General features: G+C 45.1%; 2 protein-coding genes across 5 annotated transcripts; one reads left to right on the top strand and one right to left on the bottom strand.

Annotated features, from left to right (window-relative positions):
- LOC115170240 (zinc finger protein ZFMSA12A) lies at nucleotides 1-12,028 on the top strand. 2 transcript variants are annotated; one of them, XM_029726633.1, is made up of 9 exons: nucleotides 1-139; nucleotides 2,186-2,391; nucleotides 5,502-5,594; nucleotides 5,815-5,910; nucleotides 7,314-7,424; nucleotides 8,952-9,075; nucleotides 9,402-10,164; nucleotides 10,599-10,716; nucleotides 10,858-12,028. In XM_029726633.1, exons 1-9 carry the CDS (start codon nucleotides 136-138, stop codon nucleotides 11,437-11,439), a joined length of 2,097 nt encoding a protein of 698 aa, XP_029582493.1. In that variant the 5' UTR covers nucleotides 1-135; the 3' UTR covers nucleotides 11,440-12,028. The 2 variants fall into 2 exon arrangements, with proteins under 2 accessions (XP_029582493.1, XP_029582494.1); XM_029726634.1 differs by having other exon boundaries at nucleotides 2,189-2,391.
- znf414 (zinc finger protein 414) lies at nucleotides 11,956-27,906 on the bottom strand. Of its 3 annotated transcripts, XR_003871007.1 has the most exons (8): nucleotides 27,777-27,906; nucleotides 27,457-27,559; nucleotides 22,873-22,986; nucleotides 19,278-19,383; nucleotides 18,559-19,121; nucleotides 15,465-15,532; nucleotides 12,430-12,582; nucleotides 11,956-12,151 (listed from the first exon to the last, which is right to left on the bottom strand). XR_003871007.1 is itself a non-coding variant. In XM_029726635.1 (7 exons), the coding sequence occupies exons 1-7, from the start codon at nucleotides 27,777-27,779 to the stop codon at nucleotides 12,081-12,083; spliced, it is 1,113 nt and encodes a 370-aa protein (XP_029582495.1). In that variant the 5' UTR covers nucleotides 27,780-27,905; the 3' UTR covers nucleotides 11,956-12,080. The 3 variants fall into 3 exon arrangements, 2 of the variants coding, with proteins under 2 accessions (XP_029582495.1, XP_029582496.1); XM_029726635.1 differs by lacking the exon at nucleotides 15,465-15,532 and having other exon boundaries at nucleotides 27,777-27,905; XM_029726636.1 differs by lacking the exon at nucleotides 15,465-15,532 and having other exon boundaries at nucleotides 27,457-27,563; nucleotides 27,777-27,905.

The raw sequence follows: 27,906 nt of genomic DNA on the forward strand, positions 1-27,906 counted from the left end.
TATAACCAACAAAGAAAACGCCAAAAATGGTGTCCTTGTGCTAACTAGCAAAAACATTTTTTTTATATAAATACAACGCTCATTTCATTTTGTCTTTATAACAATCCGAAGCGTTAAGTTGCTTAGAGGTGCAACATGGGTATGTATTAACTAAAGTCGTATATTTTGTTTTGTAGCTTAGCTATTATGCTTCTATATGTAGCTTAGCTATCTTGCTTCGGCCCTCCGTTACATGTTTTATCTGGCTGTAGCCTTAGTAGCCCAGATCAAACTGTACTCGTCACATGCTTAATAATATGGGGCCCTTCCCAACAATGCAGGGGAGAATGAAAGCTCAGTTGGTAGAGCATGGTGTTTGCAACGCCAGGGTTGTGGGTTCGATTCCCACGGGGGACCAGTACGGGGGAAAAATGTATGAAATGTATGCATTCACTACTGTAAGTCACTCTGGATAAGAGCGTCTGCTAAAATGACAAAAAATGTAAATGTAAAATGTAACGCATACACAATAAGGACAACTAGTCTTTACACGGGTAACCAGTTTTATTAACAGTGGCAGCCAACACTATTGTTTTATCAGTGACAACGTGTTTGTGGCATCGATCTTCCGTTTACACAGAGGTGTTGTGGGGAATTAGCAGTCCACTCTGTCTTCAGTAAACATCTTTGTGTTTGGACTATTTCTCGCTGATAATGAAAGATGAAGGTCCTTATGCTCCCAACATCGTAACGTGTGTGGTTCATGGACCAAAAGTGCTATTTTATACAGTTTTCCAGATGTTCTGCATGCAGAAAATTCAAAGTTGTCAAGCTATTTCTAAATTCTTTTAAAAATTCTCCTCTCCACTTTCTTTAAAATCTAATTTTATTGGTTGAATACACATTTATCAAGGGTACTGTGGTGTTGAATGCTGAGCTGTAGTCAATGAACAGCATTCTTACATAGGTATTCCTTCTGTCCAGGTGGGAAAGGGCAGTGTGGAGTGTGATTGAGTCATCTGTGGCTCTGTTGGGGTGGTATGCAAATTGGAGTGGGTCTAGGGGTTCAGGGATGTTGACGTGAGCCATGACCAGCCTTTCAAAGCACTTTATGGTTACCGACGTGAGTGCTAAGGGACGGTAGTCATTTAGGCAGGTTACCTTCGCTTCCTTGGGCACGGGGACTATAGTGTTCTGCTTGAAACATGACGGTATGACAGACTTGGTCAGGGAGAGGTTGAAAAAGTCAGTGAAGACACTTGACAGTTGGTCAGCGTGTACTCTGAGTACACATCCTGGTAATCCGTCTGGCCCTGCGGCCTTGTGAATGTCGACCTGCTTGAAGGTCTTACTCACATCGGCTATGGAAAGTGATTACAGTTGTCCGGAACATGGTGCTCTCATGCATGCTTCAGTGTTGCTTGCCTCGACGCGAGCATGGAAGGCATTTAGCCCGTCTGGTAGGCTCGCGTCACTGGGTTTTCCTTTTGTAGTCCGCAATAGTTTGCAAGCCCTGCCATAATAGGATTCCACCTTGTTCCTATATTGTTATTTTGCCTGTTTGAGGAGGTCGTAGCGGGACTTGTATGCGTTCGTGTCCTCAGCTATAGTGTCAGGGTACACTACAATAGCCCTGTGAGCGGTAACCCTGTCCTTTAGTGCATACCCGGGGGTGTTAATCCAGGGGAAGCAGCTAACTGGGGGACTGAGGTGGTTAACTCGTCAACGCTATCGTCGGCGTCCCAGAAACATTTGTCAGCAGCTATCAAAGCTGCAGCATAGTCTCCGCTTCGGAGGAACATTTCTCTATGGCTACTTCCTTTTGAGAGCTTCTGCTTGTAAAAAATGAAGCAGGAGTGTAGAATCATGATCTGATTTGCAGAAAGGAGGACGAAGGACGGCCTTTAGCTTGCTTGTGTTGGTTTAGTTTATTTAGACAATGAACTATGCCTCACTACGGTGACTCAACCTCGTCTCTCTACCTCCCTCTCCCCTTCACCATCTCTCTACCTCCCTCTCCCTTCACCATCTCTCTACCTCCCTCTCCCCTTCACCATCTCTCTACCTCCCTCTCCCCTTCACCATCTCTCTACCTCCCTCTCCCCTTCACCATCTCTCTACCTCCCTCTCCCCTTCACCATCTCTCTACCTCCCTCTCCCCTTCACCATCTCTCTACCTCCCTCTCCCCCCCGTCTCTCCTCCTAGCAGAATCTCCCTTTCCTCTGCCCTCCCTGGGCCTGCTGGTCCCTCCTCTCCGGATGATGTCAGCTGTTATGTGGCAGGTGGTGCGCCAGGGCAACACAAAGCATTATGGGAAGCTGGAGGAGTTTGTGTCCATGGTAACGGAGGTGGTTCCAGAACTCCTGTCCAACAGACAGAGGTGGCTGCTCATCCTGGCTCTCAGAGGACGGGTAAGAGATTCTGAATCAATCTCAGGGATTTTTCTGCTGTTTGAAATCCTTAGGTGTCCAAACAGTGTGTAAAATAAATAATATATATTCAATGCATTCAGAAAGTATTCAGACCCCTTGACTTTTTCCACATTTTGTTACGTTACATCCTTATTCTAAAATTGATCAAATGTAAAATGTCTGCAAATGTATAATAAAAAAGAAAAACATATCTTATTTACATAAGTATTCAGACCCCTTTGCTATGAGACTTGAAGTTGAGCTCAGGTGCATCCTGTTTCCATTGATCATCCTTGAGATGTTTCTACAACTTGATTGGAGTCCATCTGTGGTAAATTCAATTGATTGGACATGATTTGGAAAGGCACACACCGGTCTATATAAAGGTCCCACAGTTGACAGTGCATGTCAGAGCAAAAACCAAGCCATGAGGTCGAAGGAATTGTCCGTAGAGCTCCGAGACAGGATTATGTCGAGGCACAGATCTGGGAAGAGTACCAAAAAAATATCAGCAGCATTGAAGGTCCTCAAGAGCACAGTGGCCTCCATCATTCTTAAATGGAAGAAGTTTGGAACCACTTAGAGCTGGCCGCCTGGCAAAACTGATCAAATCGGGATAGAAGGGCCTTGGTCAGGGAGGTGACCAAGAACCTTATGGTCACTCTGACAGAGATTCAGAGTTGTTCCTCTGTGGAGATGGGTGAACCTTCCAGAAGGTCAACCATCTCTGCAACACTCCGCCAATCAGGCCTTTATGGTAGAGTGGCCAAACGGAAGCCACTCATCAGTAAAAGACACATGACAGCCTGCTTGGAGTTTGCCAAAAAGCACCTAAAGGACTCTGAGCAAGAGAAACAATATTCTCTGGTCTGATGAAACCAAGATTGAACTCTTTGACCTGAATACCAAGTGTCACATCTGGAGGAAACCTGAAGGATGGTGGTGGCAGCATCATGCTTTGGGGATGTTTTTCAGCGGCAGAGACTGGGAGACTAGTCAGGTTTGAGGGAAAGATGAACGGAGCAAAGTACTGAGATCCTTGAGATCCTTCGGGACAAGTATGAGTGGCCCATCCAGAGCCCGGACTTGAACCCGATCAAACATCTCTGGAGAAACCTGAAAAATAGCTGTACAGCGACGCTCCCCATCCAACCTGACAGAGCTTGAGAGGATCTGCAGAGAAGAATGGGAGAAACTCCCCAAATACAGGTGTGCCAAGTTTGTAGCATCATACCCAAGAAGACTCAAGGCTGTAATCGCTGCCAAAGGTGCTTCAGCAAAGTACTGAGTAAAATGTCAGAATACTTATGAAAATTTGAAATGTCAGTTTAATTAATACATTTGCCAAAATTTCTAAACCTGTTTTTGCTTTGTCATTATTGGGTATTGTGTGTAGATTGATTTACAAAAAAAACAATTTAATCCATTGTAGAATAAGGCTGTAACATAACAAAGTGGGAAAAGTCCAGGGGTCTGAATACTTTCCGAATGCACTGTGTGTATATTTTTATTTCAAAATTAATTGTTGGGTTGGAAAAACTATTTCAGTGTAAATGACTAAAAACCCAGATATTAATAATTAAGGATCGGCGTTCCGTCAACGGGACAGTTGTAAATCATGCAGCGTTTTTATGTCAAGATCACAGATTTTAAAGAAACAACAAATGTCGGTGCATATTAAATGTCTTATATCGGCTGAAAGCTTAAATACTTGTTAATATAACTGCTCTGTCCAATTTACAGTAGCTATTACTGAGAAATAATACCATGCGATTGTTTGAGAGCTCCTAACAACACTTTTTTTCACCCCGATAGGTTTGATAAATTCACCTCTGAAGGTGAAATGTGTACTTACATTCTGAAATCTTGCTCTGATTTATCATCCAAAGGGTCCCAGAGATAACATGAAGTGTCATTTTGTTAAGTGAAAAAGGATTTCATATCCTAAAAAGGTCCAAATAGCATGCAAGACCGATTTTTGTATTTCCACTCGTTCAACTTGCAAAGAAAGAAATCTGTGAATATCTCACTCTAAACGTTGTTTCAATGAGTCAAATCACATTCGTATTTATTCCTCAGAGATCCTAGAATGTATACAGACTTCACTATATCATTAGGGGTGTAGTGTATCCGATAGGACACCATATTTGGTCAGAGAGCGACGCCTTCATGGCCCGCTTGAAAGTCTGTCTTTGTCAAAGAAGCACCAATCGGGGTCAAACAAAGCTAGCTAGATAGCCAATGAGCTGGGCTTTACAGGAGTATCCAGAAACCATGTATATTTCATTTTGGACAGAAATTATAAGGATTTTCAGAGTTATGAAGTTATGAAAACTGGTTGTTTTGCAAATGTTGAACTTATGATATGGCTACTAATACTTGGAAATCTAAATCAAAGTCCAAGTATACAGATTTGATGATATTCTTGCCAAAAAATTTAATATGAAGGCGAATGCCTCCTTCACGATTTGCCCAAATGTACCTGGGATCTTCACACTGAAAGTCTTGTAGTTCACTCATACTTCAAGTTATCCATCTGAAACTTTTGTGCGCACACTTCTGCCATCTTGTGGACACTATTGGAATTACAACCAGAGTGATGGCTAGAACTATGACCTTTCTCTTGCATTTCAAAGATGGTGGTAGAAAAATACTTTTTTTTTTTTGTATTTTCTTCTACCAGATCTATTGTGTTATATTCTCCTACATTCAATTCACATTTCCATAAACTTCAAAGTGTTTCCTTTCAAATGGTATCAAGAATATGCATATCCTTGCTTCAGGTCCTGAGCTACAGGCAGTTAAGCTTCAATTAATTTAAGCTCGACTTTGGGATCCTTACTGGTAATTTCTACGACAACAGTAAATGTCTGTTTCGGTGTTCATATGACCGACCTATGTCGGACCAAACCTCAAATGCTAATGGAGAGTTGAAACTGCTTGTTGTCAGAGAGGAAGTCGTGATCTTTCATCTCGACTTTGTTGTTGTGAGTGTCAGGGTGGAGGGGCTTGGCGTCTGTGTGGGAAGGTGCACACAGCACAAGAGCGTCTGTGATTGGAGGCTGCGGATGAGTTGAATGCACGTGGTAACTGGTTGGTTCTCTTCTCAGGTGACTCTGGAACTGTTCCGATCTGGACATCCTGATGACCTCGAGGCTGTTCAAACACACCTGGATAGAATCACAGCATCTGGTCTGAAACAGGTGTGTTTAATCAACTGGGGAGATATTTTGACAAGCCCATTCTTTTTGAACAGTAATGAGCAGTTCCCTGGATACAGATTCAAACTAAGTCCTAGACTAAAAAGCACTTATCAAAGATGATTCTCTATTTGTTTGCTTTTTAGTCCAAGACTAGACTGTCTCCAGGAAACCGACACTGTGTCCAGCTTGTGATGTTTGTCTGGACCCTTATGTGTTGCAGTCAAACGATGCCGCGATTGAATTTGCTGAATCCAACTTCCTGAAGCTGATCCAGAGCCTAGTGGAAGACCCAGATAGAAGGGAACACTTCTTCAAGGTATGATAGAGCCTAGTGAACACTTCTTCAAGGTATGATAGAGCCTAGTGGAAGACCCAGATAGGAGGGAACACTTCTTCAAGGTATGATAGAGCCTAGGGAACACTTCTTCAAGGTATGATAGAGCCTAGTGGAAGACCCAGATAGGAGGGGACACGAGGCTGCTAAACTCTAACAGGGCTCCTAACCTCCATGATGGACTTCTCTTCTCAGATGATGAAGATTCATGTTAGTGTTTTAATCTCAAGGCAGGATGCTGTTTTAAAGTATTGGAACAGTGATAAATTCTCTTGCCCTTCACTATGGTTGTTGGGTTTCCCCTCTGGGATCTTTAACTTCTTGCTACCGTCCCATTTCGACAATTTCCGGTGAAATTGCAGAGCGCCAAATTCTAATTAAATTACTATAAATATTAAACTTTCATGAAATCACAAGTGCAATACATCAAAATAAAGCTTAACTTGTTAATCCAGCCACCGTGTCAGATTTCAAAAAGGCTTTACGGCGAAAGCAAACCATGCGATTATCTGAGGACAGTGCCCAGCACACAAATGCATAACAAATCATTTTCAACCAGAGGTGCGACATGAAAGTCAGAAATAGCAATATAAAATATGCCTTACCTTTGAAGATCTTCTGTTGGCACTCCAAGGTCCCAGTTACATTACAAATGGTCCTTTTGTTTGATAATGGCCTTCTTTATATCCATAAAAAATCAGTTTAGCTGGCATGCTTCAGTCAATAATCCATTCGGTTTCCCTCTTTCAAAATGCATACAAAATGAATCCCAAACGTTACCAATAAACTTTTCCAAACAAGTCAATCAACGTTTATAATCAAACCTTCGGTACCCTAATACGCAAATAAACGATACAATTTAAGACTGAGAATCGTTATTGTCTTTACCGGAGAAGAATACCAAGGAACGTACTCTCATTCACTCGCTAGGAAACACTACAGCCAAAATGGGAGCCTCCTACAAAAACTACTATTTCTGGCTCATTTGTCCAAAAACCAGCCTGAAACTCGTTCTAAAGACTGACATCTAGTGGAAGCCCTAGGAATTGCAATCGGGCATGATTTCGCCCTATTATAAAAGTGCCAACCGTTGAAATCAATGGTAGCATGATTTATTTTTTTTGGGGGGGGGATGGTTTGTCCTTGGGGTTTCGCCTACCATTTCAGTTCTGTTATACTCAGACATTATTTGAACAGTTTTAGAAACTTCAGAGTGTTTTCTATCCAAATCTACCAATTATATGCATATCCTAGGTTCTGTGCCTGAGTAGCAGGCAATTTACTTTGGGCACGCTTTTCATCCGGACGTCAAAATACCGCCCCCTATCCCAAAGAAGTTTAAAGTATCATCTCTAACTAAGGTCCTAACTTTGACTGTCTGTCAGGTGGTGTTCCCGGTGGAGTATGGTCCTAACTTTGACTCATCGCTGCAAACTCTGGTGTGCCACTTCCTGTCTAGACTGGAGGAGCTGCTGCCGGTCCCAGACTTCAAACAGGTACACAGTTGGACAGCAGTGCTACAATGTCCGAATACCCATACTTGTGTTGTAAATGGAAGGCATTTTTAGGTATGCGAAAATTGACATACTATCAAACTTTCTAAAATCGAGTATGGTTTAAATGTCGTGATGTCATACTCATTTCAGCTCTTCATTCAGTAGAATTCACTACTGAGGAACAGTCTTTCCAGACAACAGCTGATGAGGGGAGGCGCTGTACCAGAATGAACCAATGGCAGGAATCAACACATTAGATTACACGCTCTCAGGAGGAGGAGCCTAGTATAATGATATTCTCGGGAGGAGGGGCCTAGTATAATGAGATTCTCGGGAGGAGGGGCCTAGTATAATGAGATTCTCGGGAGGAGGGGCCTAGTATAATGAGATTCTCGGGAGGAGGGGCCTAGTATAATGAGATTCTCGGGAGGAGGGGCCTAGTATAATGAGATTCTCGCGAGGAGGGGCCTAGTATAATGAGATTCTCGGCAGGAGGGGCCTAGTATAATGAGATTCTCGGCAGGAGGGGCCTAGTATAATGAGATTCTCGGGAGGAGGGGCCTAGTATAATGAGATTCTCGGGAGGAGGGGCCTAGTATAATGAGATTCTCGGGAGGAGGGGCCTAGTATAATGAGATTCTCGGGAGGAGGGGCCTAGTATAATGAGATTCTCGGGAGGAGGAGCCTAGAATGTGGAGATTCTCGGGAGGAGGAGCCTAGAATGTTGTTTGTTGCTTACTGCATTTATTTCTACTGAACAGTATGCAGTATGGTCTTCCCTGTGGCTCAGTTGGTAGAGCATGGTGTTTGCAACGCCAGGGTTGTGGGTTCAATTCCCACGGGGGGCCAGTACAAAAAAAAAAAGATAATGTATGCATTCACTACTGTAAGTTGCTCTGGATAAGAGCGTCTGCTAAATGACTAAAATGTAAATGTATGATTAGTAAGTAGTAGGCCAGACAGATTTGGGACATGGCCAGTGACACTGAGTTTTCAGATCAATGAGTAACACTTGGTCCGTTGTTCCTCTGAACAGTCTGGTGTCAAGATAAAATGATTATACAGGGTTGGAACAAAACATGGTTATTTAGAATAAACTGGGTTGTTCAAGTGCTGATTGGCTGACAGCTGTATACCACCGATATGACAAATATTTTGACGTTGGTAATCAGTTTATAACAGCAATAAGGCACCTCAGGGGTGTGTGGTATATGGCCAATACCACAGCTAAGGGCTGTATCCAGGAACTCAGCATTGCGTCGTGCTTAAGAACAGCCCTTAGCTGTGGTATATTGGCCATATACCACACACCCCCGGGCCTTATTGCTTACATGGCAATTCATTGGTGTATGTAGAATAACTAAAACATTTACAAGCATTTCGCTACACCCACAATAACATCTGCTAAACGTGTGTATGTGACCAATACAATGTTTGTAAGTCGCTCTGGATAAGAGCGTCTGCTAAATGACTTAAATGTAAATGTATGTGACCAATACAATGTGATTTTTCTTTTTCTTTGTTCAGACTGCGTTGTTGATCAGTGCTGCCCCCTCTGTTCTGGAGGACTACATGCGCTGTGTCTCTCACGGAGAGGACCTGAAGTCTCTGCTACAGAACCAACACTGCCCCGGGAAGCTGCCCAAGAGCGGTAAGCCCCTGTCTGCAGTCCACATGGCAACCTTATTCCCTTTTATAATGCTCTACTGTTGACCAGGGTCCATAGGGTCCCAGTGTTGTAGTAGTGCACTATATAGGGTCGTAGTAGGGCACTATATAGGGAATAGGGTCCCGTAGTAGGGCACTATATAGGGAATAGGGTCCCGTAGTAGGGCACTATATAGGGAATAGGTGTAATTTGGGATGCATATTCTGTCTGACTGTAGTTGAAGTGCTATAGCATTATATTTCACTAACCTATAGAATAATTAGCTTTTTCCCATCTTCTTTCCATTGGTCCTGGTCGTCACCGTTCAGTTCCCTCGAGAACAGAGGACCGTCTCCTCGTCTCGTTATCCTTCCCTCCATCACTGAGACTGGCCAATGCCTCGCGCCACAGCGCCCGCGACAGCCCGCCCTTGGAGATCATGACTGACAGTTTGAGTGGCCAATGGGCTGAGTCAAAAGCAAGTACGGATAAGATTACAGGAACAGAGTCAGTAGAAAGCCAAGGATCTGAAGGAAAAGATCACCTGAAGGAGAGACCGAAGGTGAGATTGAAGTCTGAGGAAGGAAGAGAAGCGGTTGTCTCTGAGCACCAATACTCCCTGAGCAGCGCTACAGCTGAACACGACCCGGCCCAGTCAACAACAACAACAGCAGCCTCCTCCTCCTCCAGTGTATCATCAGAGCAGCCGCGTCAACGAGTGGCTCACAAGTGTCCCCAATGTGGCCGTTGTTTCATCTACCTCTATGAGATGTTAGAGCACCAGAGACTTCACACGGGGGAGAACCCTTACAAGTGTTCCCAGTGTGGTAAGACCTTCAGAAGGTCCTCGGAGATGTCTACCCACCGTCGGACACAGTGCTCCAACGCCGCCTATGTCTGTATTAAATGTGGGAGCAGTTTTGAGTCGATCAGGGAGCGGATCAGACACCGGTGTAGTGGCGGTAGACGGGCCAGCGGTTTGGGTCAAGCGGGTCAGTTTGAGTGTCCGCAGTGTGGGAAAATCTTCAAGTGGCACAACTCGTTAAAAAAACACCTGGTAACCCACACCACTGACAAGGTCTTCAACTGCAGGTATATATTATACTGATATCCTATTGCTGTATGTGTAGTCCCAAATGGGACCCTATATAGTGTACTAGTTTTGACCAGGGCCCCCCATGTAGGGAATAGGGTGCCATTTGGGATACCCGTCTGTGATTCATGATTGTTGATCATGTTTTTTTTTCACTTGTACAGTCCCCCTGCCCTTCAGAAAGTTCTCTGTCCTGTAAGGTGAACAGTCAATAACTACATCCCAAATTACACCCTATTCAGGGCACTAGTTTTGACCAGAGCCCTATATATATATATGTGTGTGTGTGTGTGTGTGTGTGTGTGTGTGTGTATATGTGTGTGTGTGTGTGTGTGTGTATATATATATATATATATATATATGTATATATATATATGTATGGAATAGACTGTAATTTAGCACACAGACAATCTGCTAACCTATGTATTGCCAGGTACTGTGGGGAGGGACCATTCCCAGGCGTGGCGGAGCTGAGGGCCCACCAGAAAGCCCACGGTGCAGAAGACAAACCCTACAAGTGTAAACAGTGTGGAAAGGGCTTCAGCTCACAGGTATTGATTAGTAAAACCACAGAATCTAGAGGTTAACCCTGATTTCACAGACAAGAAAAACGCTGTATGTTATTATTATACTAAAACGGTTGAGACGACTAATATTATTATAAAATGTCTTAACGAAATAATTTCGTTTAGGTCTGGCAGAATAACCACGAGCAACGTCACTCCCAAGAGAGGTCCAAGATCTGCTCCAGCTGTGGAAAGGCCTTCAGATGCAAAGGAGACCTGAAGCTGCACATGCGAACTCACACTGGCGAGAGACCGTACCAGTGCACCTACTGCGCCAAGCGATTCTCTGTGAACGGAAACCTGACGATACACATCAGGACTCACACGGGGGAGAAACCTTTCCTCTGCTCCGACTGCGGCAAGGCCTTCTGCTCTGCAGGAGAGCTGCAGATCCACAGGAGAACACACACTGGGGAGAGACCGTACAAGTGCACCGTCTGCGAGAAAGGTTTTACCATGGCCAGTAAGGTCACGCTTCACATGCGTGTACATACAGGAGTACGGCCTTACATCTGCCACGAGTGTGGTAAGGCATTCTCACGCGGTGCGGAGTTGAAGAAACACGTTCTGAACCACACTGGGGTGAGACCGTACCCATGTCATCTCTGTTCTAAGACCTACACCTGTCTAAATCACCTGAAGAGACATTTAAAGACTCACTCTGGCTCCCAGTCGTTGGATATGAGCAGTGGGTCGACTGTAGTATAATGACCACTTGGCAGAGGAAATACATATTGCCCTTATTTAACACGATGTTGTCGATTTATAAAATGTTTTATTTTCTGACTGCTTTATGCTCCTTGTAAGGCGCGGTAGTTAAAATTCGACTGAGTGCATTATTTCTTGTTTAATGTCAGGACTAGGAAGTGGAATGTTTTATTTTCTGACTGTTTAATGTCAGGACTAGGAAGTGGAATGTTTTATTTTCTGACTGTTTAATGTCAGGACTAGGAAGTGGAATGTTTTATTTGCTGCTGTAGTTGCGCCTGGGAACAAGGTAATTTTGTCTAATGTCACCATGCTTTTAGCTTGCTGCAGCAGATGGTGATTGTTGACATCTCACATGCCAAGTTAACTTTATCAGCTATGTAAAGCTGCGTTGACTATCAGTCAGAACTATAATTTGTGGTCCTTCCCAACCAATCTAGTTATGAGGGTGTGTGATGTCAATACATTTTCTGCACATAAAAAAAAAAAAAAAAACTCACTTGAATACCATTGACCTTGATCAAGTTTAATTATGTTTATTGAAATGAATCACTTTTCACAGGAAAATAAAAAAAGGTGATGAAACTAGTTCCACATTATTGAACGGTCCTCTGCCATTTTCCTCTCCTGTGGGCGTCGAGTCAGAGACAGGTGTAGGTGTTGGCCTCCACAGCTGAAGACACTTTAGTCTGTGAAGAGGGCACGTGGCCGTCTAAAAATGAAGAGGGCTGAGTGAGACGAGGCAACACGCACACCAAATCAGTCCTTATTTAACCAAAGGATCCCTCAAATGTTACAGCATAGACGGTGGGATTTACTAGACAACAGAGGGTATAATAGACAGTGGTACCTGTCGTTACCAGGCCTGGCAGCAGAGGCTCTATAATAGGCAGTGGTATCTGTCGTTACCAGGCCTGGCAGCAGAGGCTCTATAATAGACAGTGTCGTTACCAGGCCTGGCAGCAGAGGCTCTATAATAGACAGTGGTACCTGCGTCGTTACCAGGCCTTGCAGCAGGGCTCTTGTGTTGGCCCTTGATGTGGGCAGTCATCTCCTTCCTGTTTGGGGTGGAGTGGCCACACTGGACACAGCTGTAGCGCCCCTTGGTGTGTTTCCATAGAATACGGCCGTTGAAGGATTGACCTGGAGGGAAGAGGTGTAACTCTGTAAATTAACCATGGTCCAATCCCAAAATGGACTCCTAGACCCTTGGGGAGGAGCTGAGGGTGTAAACATGGTAGGTAGTAGCTGCCCTTTGCTCTCTGATAGGCTTAGGTAGAAGTTACACCAATCAAATCCTCTCACATCTCCCTAAGGGGTAGGGTCTAGTGGTCCATATTGTTAACACGTGGGATAGTGGTTTCAGATTGATGTAAGGTCAAAGCATGTGTAGCCTAAAAAGCACAAGGTTTTTGACAAGGGCGGGCGGGGAAAGTGGAAGCTGGTGAACATGAATCAACATTGAAGTGAAGGCAGCCAGACAGCAAAGCCACAAGCCCTCAGCCCTGGACTACTTGAAAGCCACAAGCCCTCAGCCCTGGACTACTTGAAAGCCCCAATGAACCTACAGCTCTTCACACCACAGACCTCTACTAAAAGGAAGTCGGTGCTTGGGCACAGACAGGGGTCTTGTTCAGTAGGCACCAGATGGAACGAGAGGAAGTATGATAAAGTACGCTCACCTGCATGTTCTGTAGGAAAAGGTTTTACGGTAACGAACCCAGACATCTGAATGGTAGTTAATCCTTAAAAAGTCTAATATCAATCTAAGTAACAATAATAAATCCAATCTTTATTTATTTTATTTTACTTTTATTTAACCAGGTAGGCAAGTTGAGAACAAGTTCTCATTTACAATTGCGACCTGGCAATCTGTCAGTTTAAGCTATAGATATCAGTCTTTTGCTTGGGCTGCATCTCTCAATCCACCACATATACGTCGATGTCGGGCCTTCTGCATCTGCGGTGGAAGAGCTAGAGTGGTGTTTGTCAGACCATGTATTCTCTCTCACACGCATCTGTAGCGTCTGAAAGGTTTGGCCCACAAAAACTCGGAGGGTTTTTGTGGCAACAAAAATGAGGGGTTAAATATGTGTCCAAATAAAACCATATTTCCTGAGCTTTCATATACAGGGCATTTGGAAAGTATTCAGACACCTTGGCTTTTCCCACGTTACGTTACAGCCTCATTCTAAAACGGATTAAATTGTTTTTTCCCCCCTCATCAATCTACACACAATACCCCATAATGACAAAGCAAAAACAGGTTTATAGAATTTTTTGCAAAAGTATTAAAAATAAAAGGTATGTAGACCCTTCAAATCAGAACTTTGTTGAAGCACTTTAGGCAGCGATTACAGCCTCAAGTCTTCTTGGGTATGACGCTACAAGCTTGGCAACACCTGTATTTTGGGGAGTTTCTCTCATTCTTCTCTGCAGATCCTCTCAAGCTCTGTCAGGTTGGATGGGGAGCGTCGCTATTTTCAGGTCTCTCCAGAGATGTTCGCTCGGGTTCAAGTCCGGGCATTTATTTTTTTGCCAGTTCTGAATGTGTTATTCTATAGGATAGATATATAATATATATATAAATATATTAGACTTTTAGAGGTTAATACCCCTGCTGGTGAAAGCATCCACACCTTGCTGTGTCAGTGAATCTGGGAGTTGGACAGGTTGAATGATGGATTGGTTAGGTGATTGGATAGGTGATTGGTTAGGCCGGGGCAGGAAAAGGGAAGCCAAGTCAGCAGGAAGGGTAGAGGGAGGAAGCCAATAACGCAGGTTAGCATTGGAGGAAGAAGCAGGAGAATTCCATTGGATATGACCAGAGGGCAGTTTAGTGGTTTCTCTCTCTCTAGTTGTGTGTTTAGTGGTCTCTCTCTCTCTCTCTAGTTGTGTGTTTAGTGGTCTCTCTCTCTCTCTCTCTAGTTGTGTGTTTAGTGGTCTCTCTCTCTCTCTCTAGTTGTGTGTTTAGTGGTCTCTCTCTCTCTAGTTGTGTGTTTAGTGGTCTCTCTCTCTCTCTAGTTGTGTGTTTAGTGGTGTCTCTCTCTCTAGTTGTGTGTTTAGTGGTCTCTCTCTCTCTAGTTGTGTGTTTAGTGGTCTCTCTCTCTCTCTCTCTCTCTCTCTCTCTCTAGTTGTGTGTTTAGTGGTCTCTCTCTCTCTCTCTCTCTAGTTGTGTGTTTAGTGGTCTCTCTCTCTCTCTAGTTGTGTGTTTAGTGGTCTCTCTCTCTCTCTCTCTCTAGTTGTGTGTTTAGTGGTCTCTCTCTCTCTCTCTCTCTCTAGTTGTGTGTTTAGTGGTCTTTCTCTCTAGTTGTGTGTTTAGTGTCTCTCTCTCTCTAGTTGTGTGTTTAGTGGTTTCTCTCTCTCTCTAGTTTGTGTGTTTAGTGGTGTCTCTCTCTCTCTCTCTCTAGTTGTGTGTTTAGTGGTTTCTCTCTCTCTCTAGTTGTGTGTTTAGTGTTCTCTCTCTCTATAGGGGTGTTAGTGGTGTCTCTCTCTCTGTGTGTTTAGTGGTCTCTCTCTCTCTCTAGTTGTGTGTTTAGTGGTCTCTCTCTCTCTCTCTCTCTCTCTCTCTCTCTCTAGTTGTGTGTTTAGTGGTCTTTCTCTCTAGTTGTGTGTTTAGTGGTTAGTCTCTCTCTCTCTCTCTAGTTGTGTGTTTAGTGGTCTCTCTCTCTCTCTCTAGTTGTGTGTTTAGTGGTCTCTCTCTCTCTCTCTAGTTGTGTGTTAGTGGTCTCATCTCTCTAGTGTGTGTTTAGTGGTTCTCTCTCTCTCTAGTTGTGTGTTTAGTGGTTTTCTCTCTTATCTCTAGATTGTGTGATGTAGTGGTCTGGCTCGTGCTCTCTCTAGTTGGTGGTGTTTAGTGGTCTCTACTCTCTCTCGTGTGTCTCGTGTCCTCTCTCTCTCTCTCTCTCTCTCTCTCTCTAGTTGTGTGTTTAGTGGTCTTTCTCTCTAGTTGTGTGTTTAGTGGTTAGTCTCTCTCTCTCTCTCTAGTTGTGTGTTTAGTGGTTAGTGGTTTCTCCACGTCTCACCTGTGCTCCATCTCTAGTTAACCTGTGACTGGCTGGAGGAGAGGCCCATCTGTGACTTAGAGGAGCGTCTGGCAGGACACGATAAAAACACAGTTCAATCAGCACGTCTGTCTGCGTCTGTCTTTCATCCAGGGATCTCCAACAGGACAACAGGACTAGCCTGGTGGTCCCAGATCTGTGTAGCCCCAACTCCTATGGTCGTTGCAGTTGACTATAGCACAAACAGACCTGGGACCAGGCTAAAATAGGACTACTAGTCAACGTGAACTAACACGGCTGTGAAATCCAAGCAACTTTTGAACGAAACGTTCAATACATATTTACTCATGGTAGGAGTGGTCAGAAAGAGACTTCTTACGACCTTAATGCCAAAAAACATTCAGGAGATACAGGACCCAGTCAAAAGTTTGGACACACCTACTCATTCAAGTTTTTACTTAATTTTTTTTATTTTCTACATTGTAGAATAAAAGTGAAAACATAAACTATGAAATAACACATATGGAATCATGTAGTAACCAACAAAAAAAAAAGTGTTAATCAAATTTAAATATATTTTGTTTTTGAGATTCTTCAAAATAGCCTTTACCTTGATGGACAGCTTTGCACACTTTTTTGGTTACTACATGATTCCATATGTGTTATTTCATAGTTTTAATTTCTTCACTATTATTCTACAATGTAGAAAATAGTACAAAATAAAGCAAAAACCCTGGAATGAGAAGGTGTTGTAAACCTTTTTGACCGGTAATGTAGACGTGCTCAGAGTTAACCCGTTTTGTCCCACCCTACGATATCCAGACTTTCATCAGCGGGAAATAAAATAGTTGAGTTTGATATAATTTAATACTTTTTTCTTTCTACATTTTCACATTGTAGCTTAGACCCTATTTTACATCTTCATCATCGGAGGAGTTTTGTGTTGTTTCCACCATCTGATCGCATTATTTTGAATAGAGGGTGGGTGTCATGTTTTGGCTGATACATGTTTTGAATACAGGGTGGGTGTCATGTTTTGGCTGATACATGTTTTGAATACAGGGTGGGTGTCATGTTTTGGCTGATACATGTTTTGAATACAGGGTGGGTGTCATGTTTTGGCTGATACATGTTTTGAATACAGGGTGGGTGTCATGTTTTGGCTGATACATGTTTTGAATACAGGGTGGGTGTCATGTTTTGGCTGATACATGTTTTGAATACAGGGTGGGTGTCATGTTTTGGCTGATACATGTTTTGAATACAGGGTGGGTGTCATGTTTTGGCTGATACATGTTTTGAATAGAGGGTGGATGTCATGTTTTGGCTGATACATGTTTTGAATACAGGGTGGGTGTCATGTTTTGGCTGATACATGTTTTGAATACAGGGTGGGTGTCATGTTTTGGCTGATACATGTTTTGAATACAGGGTGGGTGTCATGTTTTGGCTGATACATGTTTTGAATACAGGGTGGGTGTCATGTTTTGGCTGATACATGTTTTGAATACAGGGTGGGTGTCATGTTTTGGCTGATACATGTTTTGAATACAGGGTGGGTGTCATGTTTTGGCTGATACATGTTTTGAATACAGGGTGGGTGTCATGTTTTGGCTGATACATGTTTTGAATAGAGGGTGGATGTCATGTTTTGGCTGATACATGTTTTGAATACAGGGTGGGTGTCATGTTTTGGCTGATACATGTTTTGAATACAGGGTGGGTGTCATGTTTTGGCTGATACATGTTTTGAATACAGGGTGGGTGTCATGTTTTGGCTGATACATGTTTTGAATACAGGGTGGGTGTCATGTTTTGGCTGATACATGTTTTGAATACAGGGTGGGTGTCATGTTTTGGCTGATACATGTTTTGAATACAGGGTGGGTGTCATGTTTTGGCTGATACATGTTTTGAATACAGGGTGGGTGTCATGTTTTGGCTGATACATGTTTTGAATACAGGGTGGGTGTCATGTTTTGGCTGATACATGTTTGAATAGAGGGTGGATGTCATGTTTTGGCTGATACATGTTTTGAATACAGGGTGGGTGTCATGTTTTGGCTGATACATGTTTTGAATAGAGGGTGGATGTCATGTTTTGGCTGATACATGTTTTGAATACAGGGTGGATGTCATGTTTTGGCTGATACATGTTTTGAATAGAGGGTGGATGTCATGTTTTGGCTGATACATGTTTTGAATACAGGGTGGATGTCATGTTTTGGCTGATACATGTTTTGAATACAGGGTGGATGTCATGTTTTGGCTGATACATGTTTTGAATACAGGGTGGATGTCATGTTTTGGCTGATACATGTTTTGAATAGAGGGTGGATGTCATGTTTTGGCTGATACATGTTTTGAATACAGGGTGGATGTCATGTTTTGGCTGATACATGTTTTGAATACAGGGTGGATGTCATGTTTTGGCTGATACAAAAAAAAAAAAAAGGGAATAAAATTACAATTTCAACCTTCAAAATGGTCCCATAAAGATGTTGACTTGAACGGGAATATCGTTTGTTTTAATTGATACTGTCAATCCTCCACAGGAAAACCTATTGAAATCATACAACTAGAAAACAACAGGCATTTAAGTTGACCGGCGGCCATCATGAACAGTGATTGGAAATTGTAATTCGATGTACCAGATAAAACGCAGCGGTCTGGAGGGAGGGGTCATTTCAATCAGAGAGATGGACCCCTACAGACCGCTGCGTTTTAGATGGGGGGGGTCCATCTCTCTGATTGAAATGGCCCCCATCCTGTATTCAAGAGAAAGTCTCGACCAATAGCAAGCACAACACAACCGCCTCCGATTATGTAAAATAGGGTCTAATCTTCAACATAATTATGCAAAAACTTTTTTAACAAATCATAGTTCACATATTTAGATAATTGATGTTAAAAGTTACTTTTTTTTTATATATAAATTAGTTTGACAACCCTGTTTTTAAAGCTTTTAAGTGATATCGACTCAACGTGGAGCACCGATCTCTCCTAAAAAAAACAGGCCTGCGGTCGAAAAAAAAAGGTAATTGAAATCAAATAGAAATGACAACATTTCTTAACCCTGAGATTCAACCAAACAAGCTGACTGTTATTAGATCACCTTGATTCTTCCTCCAGCGAGCGTTCGAGACGGGCGCGGTGGAGGTTTGGCGTGGCGGAGAGGAAGCCAGAGCAGAAGGGACGGGCCTGGGAGGTCTCTGTTGCTGTAGCGCCGATCCAGAAACTTCCAGTGGAGATTGAAGGTACTGTGAGAAGGAACCGAAGGATCCCTCGGGGAGCTGCTCTGTGAGGCTTGGGGGCTGGGCGACTGACAATCCACCACCACCACCTCCTTCCTGGAGGGAGAAAGCCCCAGGGAGCAAGGCCGAGTTGAGGTCCAGGCCGAGGAGAGATCCATCCTCTGGGGGCTGGTAGAGGGAGGGAGCCAGGGCAGAGAGATGTTCAGACCCAGTGGACCCAGGGATAGGGTGAGAGGGCTCGGACTCCATGGGCTCTTGCTGCTCCTGGTCTGTAGCCATGGGAACGGCAGCGTCGGGGTCAGGGTCAGGCTTGACCTCTGCCTGCTCGCCAGCCTTGGCCTTGCTCTTAGCCACCTTAGCGCAGGTGTGCAGGTGTTTGAGGAGGGCCCTGTAAGAACGCAGCTTGGACCGACAACTCTGACACCTGGTAGAGAGAAAGAGGGGAATCGTTTACGGGTTGGAAGCAAGACAATCATCACACTTGTCAGAGGGACATCTGGAGAACGACGAGTCTCTTCGTGTACACACACACACACACACACACACACACACACACACACACACACACACAGATACCTACAGGAAGTACGTGTTGGGTTTGTGGTGCTGTCTCATGTGTTCCATCAGATGTTGCATGCTGGGAAAGGAGCCGTTGCAGCCGATGGAGGAGCAGAGGAACACTTTACCTGAGAGGAGGGCGAGAGACGGTGAGAACATTTGATATTAAACTGATTATGGCAGGAGGGAGAATATCTTAAAATCGGGCGTAAAGGTCAAAATTGGACGCCAATTAAAAACACCTCGTTTTCTGAGCGATCTTTCGAATTATTAGGACGTGTAAACACCTTAAAAAAAGGTATTCCAGCTGTGGATTTGATCTTCGCATGCGTCAGCCTCCCCCCTCCACGTGGAGCGCCAGCCAGCCTCCCCCCTCCAGGTGGAGCGCCAGCCAGCCTCCCCCCTCCAGGTGGAGCGCCAGCCTCCTCCCTCCAGGTGGAGCGCCAGCCAGCCTCCTCCCTCCATGTGGAGCGCCAGCCAGCCAGCCTCCCCCCTCCAGGTGGAGCGCCAGCCAGCCTCCCCCCTCCACGTGGAGCGCCAGCCAGCCTCCCCCCTCCACGTGGAGCGCCAGCCAGCCTCCCCCCTCCCTCCATGTGGAGCGCCAGCCAGCCTCCCCCCTCCCTCCATGTGGAGCGCCAGCCAGCCTCCCCCCTCCCTCCATGTGGAGCGCCAGCCAGCCTCCCCCCCCCCCCTCCAGGTGGAGCGCCAGCCAGCCTCCCCCCTCCCTCCAGGTGGAGCGCCAGCCAGCCACCCCCCTCCACGTGGAGCGCCAGCCAGCCTCCCCCCTCCACGTGGAGCGCCAGCCAGCCTCCCCCTCCCTCCATGTGGAGCGCCAGCCAGCCTCCCCCCTCCCTCCATGTGGAGCGCCAGCCAGCCTCCCCCCTCCCTCCATGTGGAGCGCCAGCCAGCCTCCCCCTCCCTCCATGTGGAGCGCCAGCCAGCCTCCCCCTCCCTCCATGTGGAGCGCCAGCCAGCCTCCCCCCTCCAGGTGGAGCGCCAGCCAGCCTCCCCCCTCCAGGTGGAGCGCCAGCCAGCCTCCCCCTCCATGTGGAGCGCCAGCCAGCCTCCCCCCTCCCTCCAGGTGGAGCGCCAGCCAGCCACCCCCCTCCACGTGGAGCGCCAGCCAGCCTCCCCCTCCCTCCAGGTGGAGCGCCAGCCAGCCTCCCCCCTCCACGTGGAGCTCCCCCTCATGTGCGAAGGAAGTGAGTTCGGTAAAAACAATGTATATATCATAAAATCGTTTCCACACCAACTTTTCAAGATGGTGGATAGCCTGTCTTTTCCTCTGATCAGTGTTTGTAGCTGGAAAACTTTTAGTGGATTTTAGTCTCCATTTACCTTCGTTTCTCCTGGCTGTGAACACACTGGACAATAGTGTAATATTGTAAACAGAGTTATTAATACAAAACAGGTCTGCTGAAACCTTTAAGGCCTATTTGGATATACCTGGGCACCCTATCCTGCACTGGGGAATTATCTGAGCAGACTCCTGCTGCTTTCATCCTTCCACTTCACATTGTGCCTTGGATGTTTTTGGACTACTGCCAAACTTCAACTCCACTTGGATTGACTCTTTTGGACTTTCCACCGACCTGTCCTGGAAACTAGATCCCCTCCAAGGTGCTTCTCTGCTGGCTATCATCCTGGAAACTACATCCCCTCCAAGGTGCTTCTCTGCTGGCTATCATCCTGGAAACTACATCCCCTCCCAGGTGCTTCTCTGCTGGCTATCATCCTGGAAACTACATCCCCTCCAAGGTGCTTCTCTGCTGGCTATCATCCTGGAAACTACATCCCCTCCAAGGTGCTTCTCTGCTGGCTATCATCCTGGAAACTACATCCCCTCCAAGGTGCTTCTCTGCTGGCTATCATCCTGGAAACTACATCCCCTCCAAGGTGCTTCTCTGCTGGCTATCATCCTGGAAACTACATCCCCTCCAAGGTGCTTCTCTGCTGGCTATCATCCTGGAAACTACATCCCCTCCAAGGTGCTTCTCTGCTGGCTATCATCCTGGAAACTACATCCCCTCCAAGGTGCTTCTCTGCTGGCTATCATCCTGGAAACTACATCCCCTCCAAGGCGCTTCTCTGCTGGCTATCATCCTGGAAACTACATCCCCTCCAAGGCGCTTCTCTGCTGGCTATCATCCTGGAAACTACATCCCCTCCAAGGCGCTTCTCTGCTGGCTATCATCCTGGAAACTAGATCCCCTCCAAGGTGCTTCTCTGCTGGCTATCATCCTGGAAACTACATCCCCTCCAAGGTGCTTCTCTGCTGGCTATCATCCTGGAAACTACATCCCCTCCCAGGTGCTTCTCTGCTGGCTATCATCCTGGAAACTACATCCCCTCCAAGGTGCTTCTCTGCTGGCTATCATCCTGGAAACTACATCCCCTCCAAGGTGCTTCTCTGCTGGCTATCATCCTGGAAACTACATCCCCTCCAAGGTGCTTCTCTGCTGGCTATCATCCTGGAAACTACATCCCCTCCAAGGTGCTTCTCTGCTGGCTATCATCCTGGAAACTACATCCCCTCCAAGGTGCTTCTCTGCTGGCTATCATCCTGGAAACTACATCCCCTCCAAGGTGCTTCTCTGCTGGCTATCATCCTGGAAACTACATCCCCTCCAAGGTGCTTCTCTGCTGGCTATCATCCTGGAAACTACATCCCCTCCAAGGCGCTTCTCTGCTGGCTATCATCCTGGAAACTACATCCCCTCCAAGGCGCTTCTCTGCTGGCTATCATCCTGGAAACTACATCCCCTCCAAGGCGCTTCTCTGCTGGCTATCATCCTGGAAACTAGATCCCCTCCAAGGTGCTTCTCTGCTGGCTATCATCCTGGAAACTACATCCCCACCAAGGTGCTTCTCTGCTGGCTATCATCCTGGAAACTAGATCCCCTCCAAGGTGCTTCTCTGCTGGCTATCATCCTGGAAACTACATCCCCTCCAAGGTGCTTCTCTGCTGACTATCATCCTGGAAACTACATCCCCTCCAAGGTGCTTCTCTGCTGGCTATCATCCTGGAAACTAGATCCCCTCCAAGGTGCTTCTCTGCTGGCTATCATCCTGGTAAGTCACCGCTCTCTCCTTGCTGGCCAGGTTTTTGCCTTGGTTGGGTTTATTGTGGGCCCTAGTGCTGGCTTCGTTCTAGTCTGTGGTTGGGTTTATTGTGGGTTCTAGTGCTGGCTGGGTTCTAGTCTGTGGTTGGGTTTATTGTGGGTCGTAGTGTTTCGTTTTTGCGTCTTTTACTTTCAGTAAGGTACACCAGCTGAAAATACAATATTATTGGTTATGGAAAAAGATATTTCACAGCAGTTTAGATGGTACGATGATTCTGTACACAATACTTGCTTGTTTTATCACATTAACTTTAATTATGAGAACGAACAGAATTTCAGCAACCAGGAAACAACAAGAGCGATTTCTGCATAGTGCAGCTTTAATCCGACTATAATAATTGTAACTGTCCTCAGTGATGTTTTTTTTTTTGTATCATCATACACACAACAGTTCAGATACTTCTGAGTCTGACCTTTATCCAATAAGTAAATCTTTATTCATAAAACCATGTCTCCTCCAAGATCCAGGAAGTGTGTTGTATTCTATGAGCTTACCTGGGAGGGACTGAGTAGGGATGTGATTCTGGTGGTCCTTGATGTGTTTGGCCAGGCTGTCTGTGTCCGTGTAGACACGATGGCAGCCATATAACGTGCATGTTATTCTCTGACCTATAGACAGAGGAAACACAACAGCTTTCTTGTTTTAAATGTTTTAAACAGTTGCGGTCGATAAATATTGTTCAGTGACAACACCTTTGTGGATTCCGTTTACACACAGGTGTTCGGAGACGCAGATAGCTAATTAACAAAGGCATCTCCCTGTCTTGCGTCTGTTTCCCGTAAACAAGCGCTGTAGCATGTAAATATGGCCGTGTGAGAACCCTAACCCCATAACAAAAAGGTTTTTAGTAATTTAAACCTTTTTGTTTTTTTGAAAATTATTTCTCACTAATATGAAAGATACACTACATGACCAAAAGTATGTGGACACCGGCTCGTCCAACATCTCATTCCAAAGTCATGGGCATTAGTATGGAGTTGGTTCCCCCTTTGTTGCTATAACAGCCTCCACTCTTCTGGGAAGGCTTTCCACTAGATGTTGGTACATTGCTGCTATAACAGCCTCCACTCTTCTGGGAAGGCTTTCCACTAGATGTAGGAACATTGCTGCTATAACAGCCTCCACTCTTCTGGGAAGGCTTTCCACTAGATGTTGGAACATTGCTGCTATAACAGCCTCCACTCTTCTGGGAAGGCTTTCCACTAGATGTTGGAACATTGCTGCAGGGACTTGCTTCCATTCAGCCACAAGAGCCTTAGTGAGGTCGGGCACTGATGTTGGGGGGGGTAAAAGTAAAAAATAAAAAAAAGATTTCCCTTCACTAGAACTAAGGGATCAAGCCCGTGCCATCAAAAACAGCCATTTTTTTCTAAATACTTACTTTTCTACTCACTAGCTGTACAGGGAAACGCCAAGTGCTAAACAGTACACCAATCAGAAACTTGTGCACTATCCAGATACCATCTCTGCTGATCTTGTCTGCCAATAACGTTCTCTGTACCTAAAACACAGCTGGTGACAGCTTGAGAGACGTCTCGTCCAACAAAAACGCCAACAGTGTGATTTATTTAGTTATAAAAAAATGTGATACCATCAATTCAATCTTTAAGATAACTCCAAACTTCACTTATAGAACGCAGCAACCTTAGCAAATTAGCTTGCTAGCTAAAACAAGTAGACCTGTTGCTAGCTAGCAGGAGCAAATAGCTTTATCACTAGCTATAGGCCAAGTATTGTAAAGCTAATACAGTCCACAAGGCAGGGGTGTATTCATTACGCCGATTCTGTTGCAAAACATTTAGCAACAGAAACCGTTTATTCCAAATGGGAAAACGCAGCTCCCTCCCCATTTTGTTCCATTTGGTTCCTAAACAACAAACGGTTTCCGTAATGAAAATAATGCCTCAAAGACTCATTAATTTCATTCATGCTGACAAATAAGAAATGGCACATTTATCAATAGGTCTAGTTTTCAGGAAGATGCAGAGCACCCTGCCTCTATCAGGTGGCCTAGTGGTTAGAGCGTTGGGCCAGTAACCGGAAGGTTGCTGGATCGAATCCCAGAGCGGACAAGGTAAAAATCTGTCGTTCTGGCCCTGAGCAGAACTGTTCCCCGGGCGCCGAAGACGTGGATGTCGATTATAGCACCCCCCGCACCTCTGATTCAGTTGGGTTAAATGCAGAACACACATTTCAGTTGAATACATTCAGTTGGACGACTGACTAGGTATCCCCCATTTTCCATTCTGTAGCCTAGTTGTAATTTTAGAATCAGAATATAGAAATCAGTTTGACGAGGTGAAAAACAGATTGTTTTAATATTATTTACTATTATTGTTTTTGATGGTGCCCAAGGCTGATTGCTCTGCTATTCTATTAGCAATTTAGTGTTGTGTTTTTTTATGTGGATTTTTTTTTTGAGTAGCTAATCAATCTTGTCATTCTGAATGTCAACGTTGAAATCAGTTAAAGAAATTGGACTTTCCTGCCATCAACAAAGTAGAGCTAGCCGTTTGTTTTCGACCCTGCTCTCTCCTTCAATGTCCACATTGTAAAATGTCATTCTTTTTTTGGAGAACATCTCCCGCCGAGGACCCTCGCTCACTACATCTGGACAGAAAAACTAATCCATGCATTCATTTTGTTCAAGAATTGATTATGTGAACACAGTACTTGCAAAATCAATTCACAAACTACAGCTCTTCCAAAACAAAAGTGCCTCTAGGATTCAGCCACGAATAAACCAGTCTGTCCACATCACCCCCATCCTTGCTCATCTACGTCGGCTACCTTTTCCTAAAAAGATTGACTACACAATTATCCTCGTCTACAAAGCCCTAAATGACACCGGACCCGCATACCTACTCTCCCCCTGACCCTCCATGCACCCTACATTCAAGCCCTGCCAAACTGCACCACCTCCACACACTTTACATCCATGCCCCCCAGGACCAGTCTCCTCCCTGCCCCCCCAGGACCAGTCTCCTCCCTGCCCCCCCAGGACCAGTCTCCTCCCTGCCCCCCCAGGACCAGTCTCCTCCCTGCCCCCCCAGGACCAGTCTCCTCCCTGCCCCCCCAGGACCAGTCTCCTCCCTGCCCCCCCAGGACCAGTCTCCTCCCTGCCCCCCCAGGACCAGTCTCCTCCCTGCCCCCCCAGGACCAGTCTCCTCCCTGCCCCCCCAGGACCAGTCTCCTCCCTGCCCCCCCAGGACCAGTCTCCTCCATGCCCCCCAGGACCAGTCTCCTCCCTGCCCCCCCAGGACCAGTCTCCTCCCTGCCCCCCAGGGCCAGTCTCCTCCCTGCCCCCCAGGGCCAGTCTCCTCCATGCCCCCCAGGGCCAGTCTCCTCCAGTCATGTGTTACTGCCATGCTGTGTTGTTGTCATGTGTTACTGCCATGCTGTGTCGTTGTCATGTGTTACTGCCATGCGGTGTTGTTGTCATGTGTTGCTGCCATGCTGTGTTGTTGTCATGTGTTACTGCCATGCTGTGTCATTGTCATGTGTTACTGCCATGCTGTGTCGTTGTCATGTGTTACTGCCATGCGGTGTTGTTGTCATGTGTTGCTGCCATGCTGTGTCGTCATCATGTGTTGCTGCCATGCTGTGTCGTCATCATGTGTTGCTGCCATGCTGTGTCGTCGTCATGTGTTGCTGCCATGCTGTGTTGGTGTCTTAGGTCTCTCTTTATGTAGTGTCTCTCTTGTCATGTGTGTTTTGTCATATATATTTTTTAGTTAATTTATTTTTAATCCCCGTCCCCACAGGAGACCTTTTGTTAGGCCGTCATTGAAAATCAGAATTTATTCTTACCTGACTTGCCTAGTTAGATAAAGGTTAAAAGTTCTGACCCCTCCCAGACAGTAGTCTGAGGTCCCAAAGCGTCATCACATGGTATTGTTACTTTGACACAAGCATCGCTACGTTGTGTCGAATCCGTAGTTATTTGAAAACAGCATCGGAACGTCAGATGGTGATGTGCAGTTCGAACGAGTCAGTATTTTCTCTTTACTGACTTGCGAGTCATGATTCTTCCCTCCCCCCCCAGAGTGACTCGTTCATTTGACCTGCTGTATACACTGGGTAGACTGGACACATTTTTCTGATTAAAAAAAACTAGTTAATTGCATATGCCGTGGAGCCCAGTTTCATAAATATTACCATATGTCCCAACTATCGTTGTAGTTTTTTAGTAAATCACACAAAAAAAAACAGGCATTATTTTTTATGTCAGCACCAACTCTCCTTCCCAAAGTCCTATTCCCAGTTTATTGTTCTATGTCACAATGCCTGCTTCTCTATTGTTGACAATGAGACAGGTCGTCCCATTGTTTCCTATAGGGGAAATATAGGCATGGCTTGTCTATTTCGCCAAATATCTCCCAATGTGTTTATTTAGATTTTTTCCCCCCCAACCGAAATACCTTTTGCCCTGGGAAACGCTGCTGGAGCTCCCCCCATTGTTTTCATATGGAGAGGCATGCTGGTATACTTCACCAAATATCAAACAATGTGTATATTTATCAGGACAATCTCCTCTTTCTAATTACATGAAGTTGGGCAGCGTAATCTGCTGTCATCGATCGCTAGACCAGAACGAGTCCAAATTGCCACTGGTTTCCTACTTCCTTGTTATGCAGACATCAGCACTACTGGCGAGGTGCGGATGTTTACTTTCTACACGAGTTGTTACTTTTCAGTTTCCTTTCAAAAACCTGTTAGTAGTTGGAAAATAAAAAAGGGATACATTTTTTGTTGTTGTGCCATTTCGGGCGAAATTGAACTCTAAGCATCACTCCTGTGAGAAGAGGCTCTGTAAACGTTTAAAGCCATTAATTTACTATGATGACCTCGCTAGTGTGTTCCAGCTCAGCCAACTTTCTCTTTGTCCATTTCTCAGCCTCGGATGAATTTGACTCGTTCAATTATTAAAATTAAAATTCAAGAAAATGAGTCGAACAATTCGTTTTTAAAAATAGCCGAACTTCCCACGACGGAGCTCCAAGAAACTCCGTTATCAAATCATCCCTATTAAATTAGCGTTAGTTAATAGTATAAAATGTGTAGTTGTTGCATGAAACCTTGTGTTGTGTTGGCAGCGGGCTGCTGTAGTGGTGGTGCAGAGGCCATCCCAGTAGACAGGTCGGTGTTGGGAGAAGACGACAGCAGTCTCACTAGTTCAGACTACCTAAAACAAATTAATCCACGCTGTTATATCAATATAACGTTAGGTTATGCATGGTTCATTTAACTATATTCATTTAACTATATTCATTCCTTGGCTAGCTAACCAGGCAGAACCAGACACTTTTCGCTAGCTAGCTTATATTAGCTAAACATAATAAAATATAAACTACCGAAATGATTATCAAGTTATGTAAACCAGACAAATAACTCTTACCATTGCCGATTTGCGATTAGGATTATTAATCTTAGTCGTTGACCATTTTTGCGAGAAAGAAGGAAAAACGTTTTGAAGTGTTGATCGGTTTCTTTACCAGCGACGTCACAAAAAATAAAGTACTTCCGGG

Source organism: Salmo trutta, chromosome 31, assembly GCF_901001165.1.
Source record: "Salmo trutta chromosome 31, fSalTru1.1, whole genome shotgun sequence".
NCBI lineage: Eukaryota > Metazoa > Chordata > Actinopteri > Salmoniformes > Salmonidae > Salmo > Salmo trutta.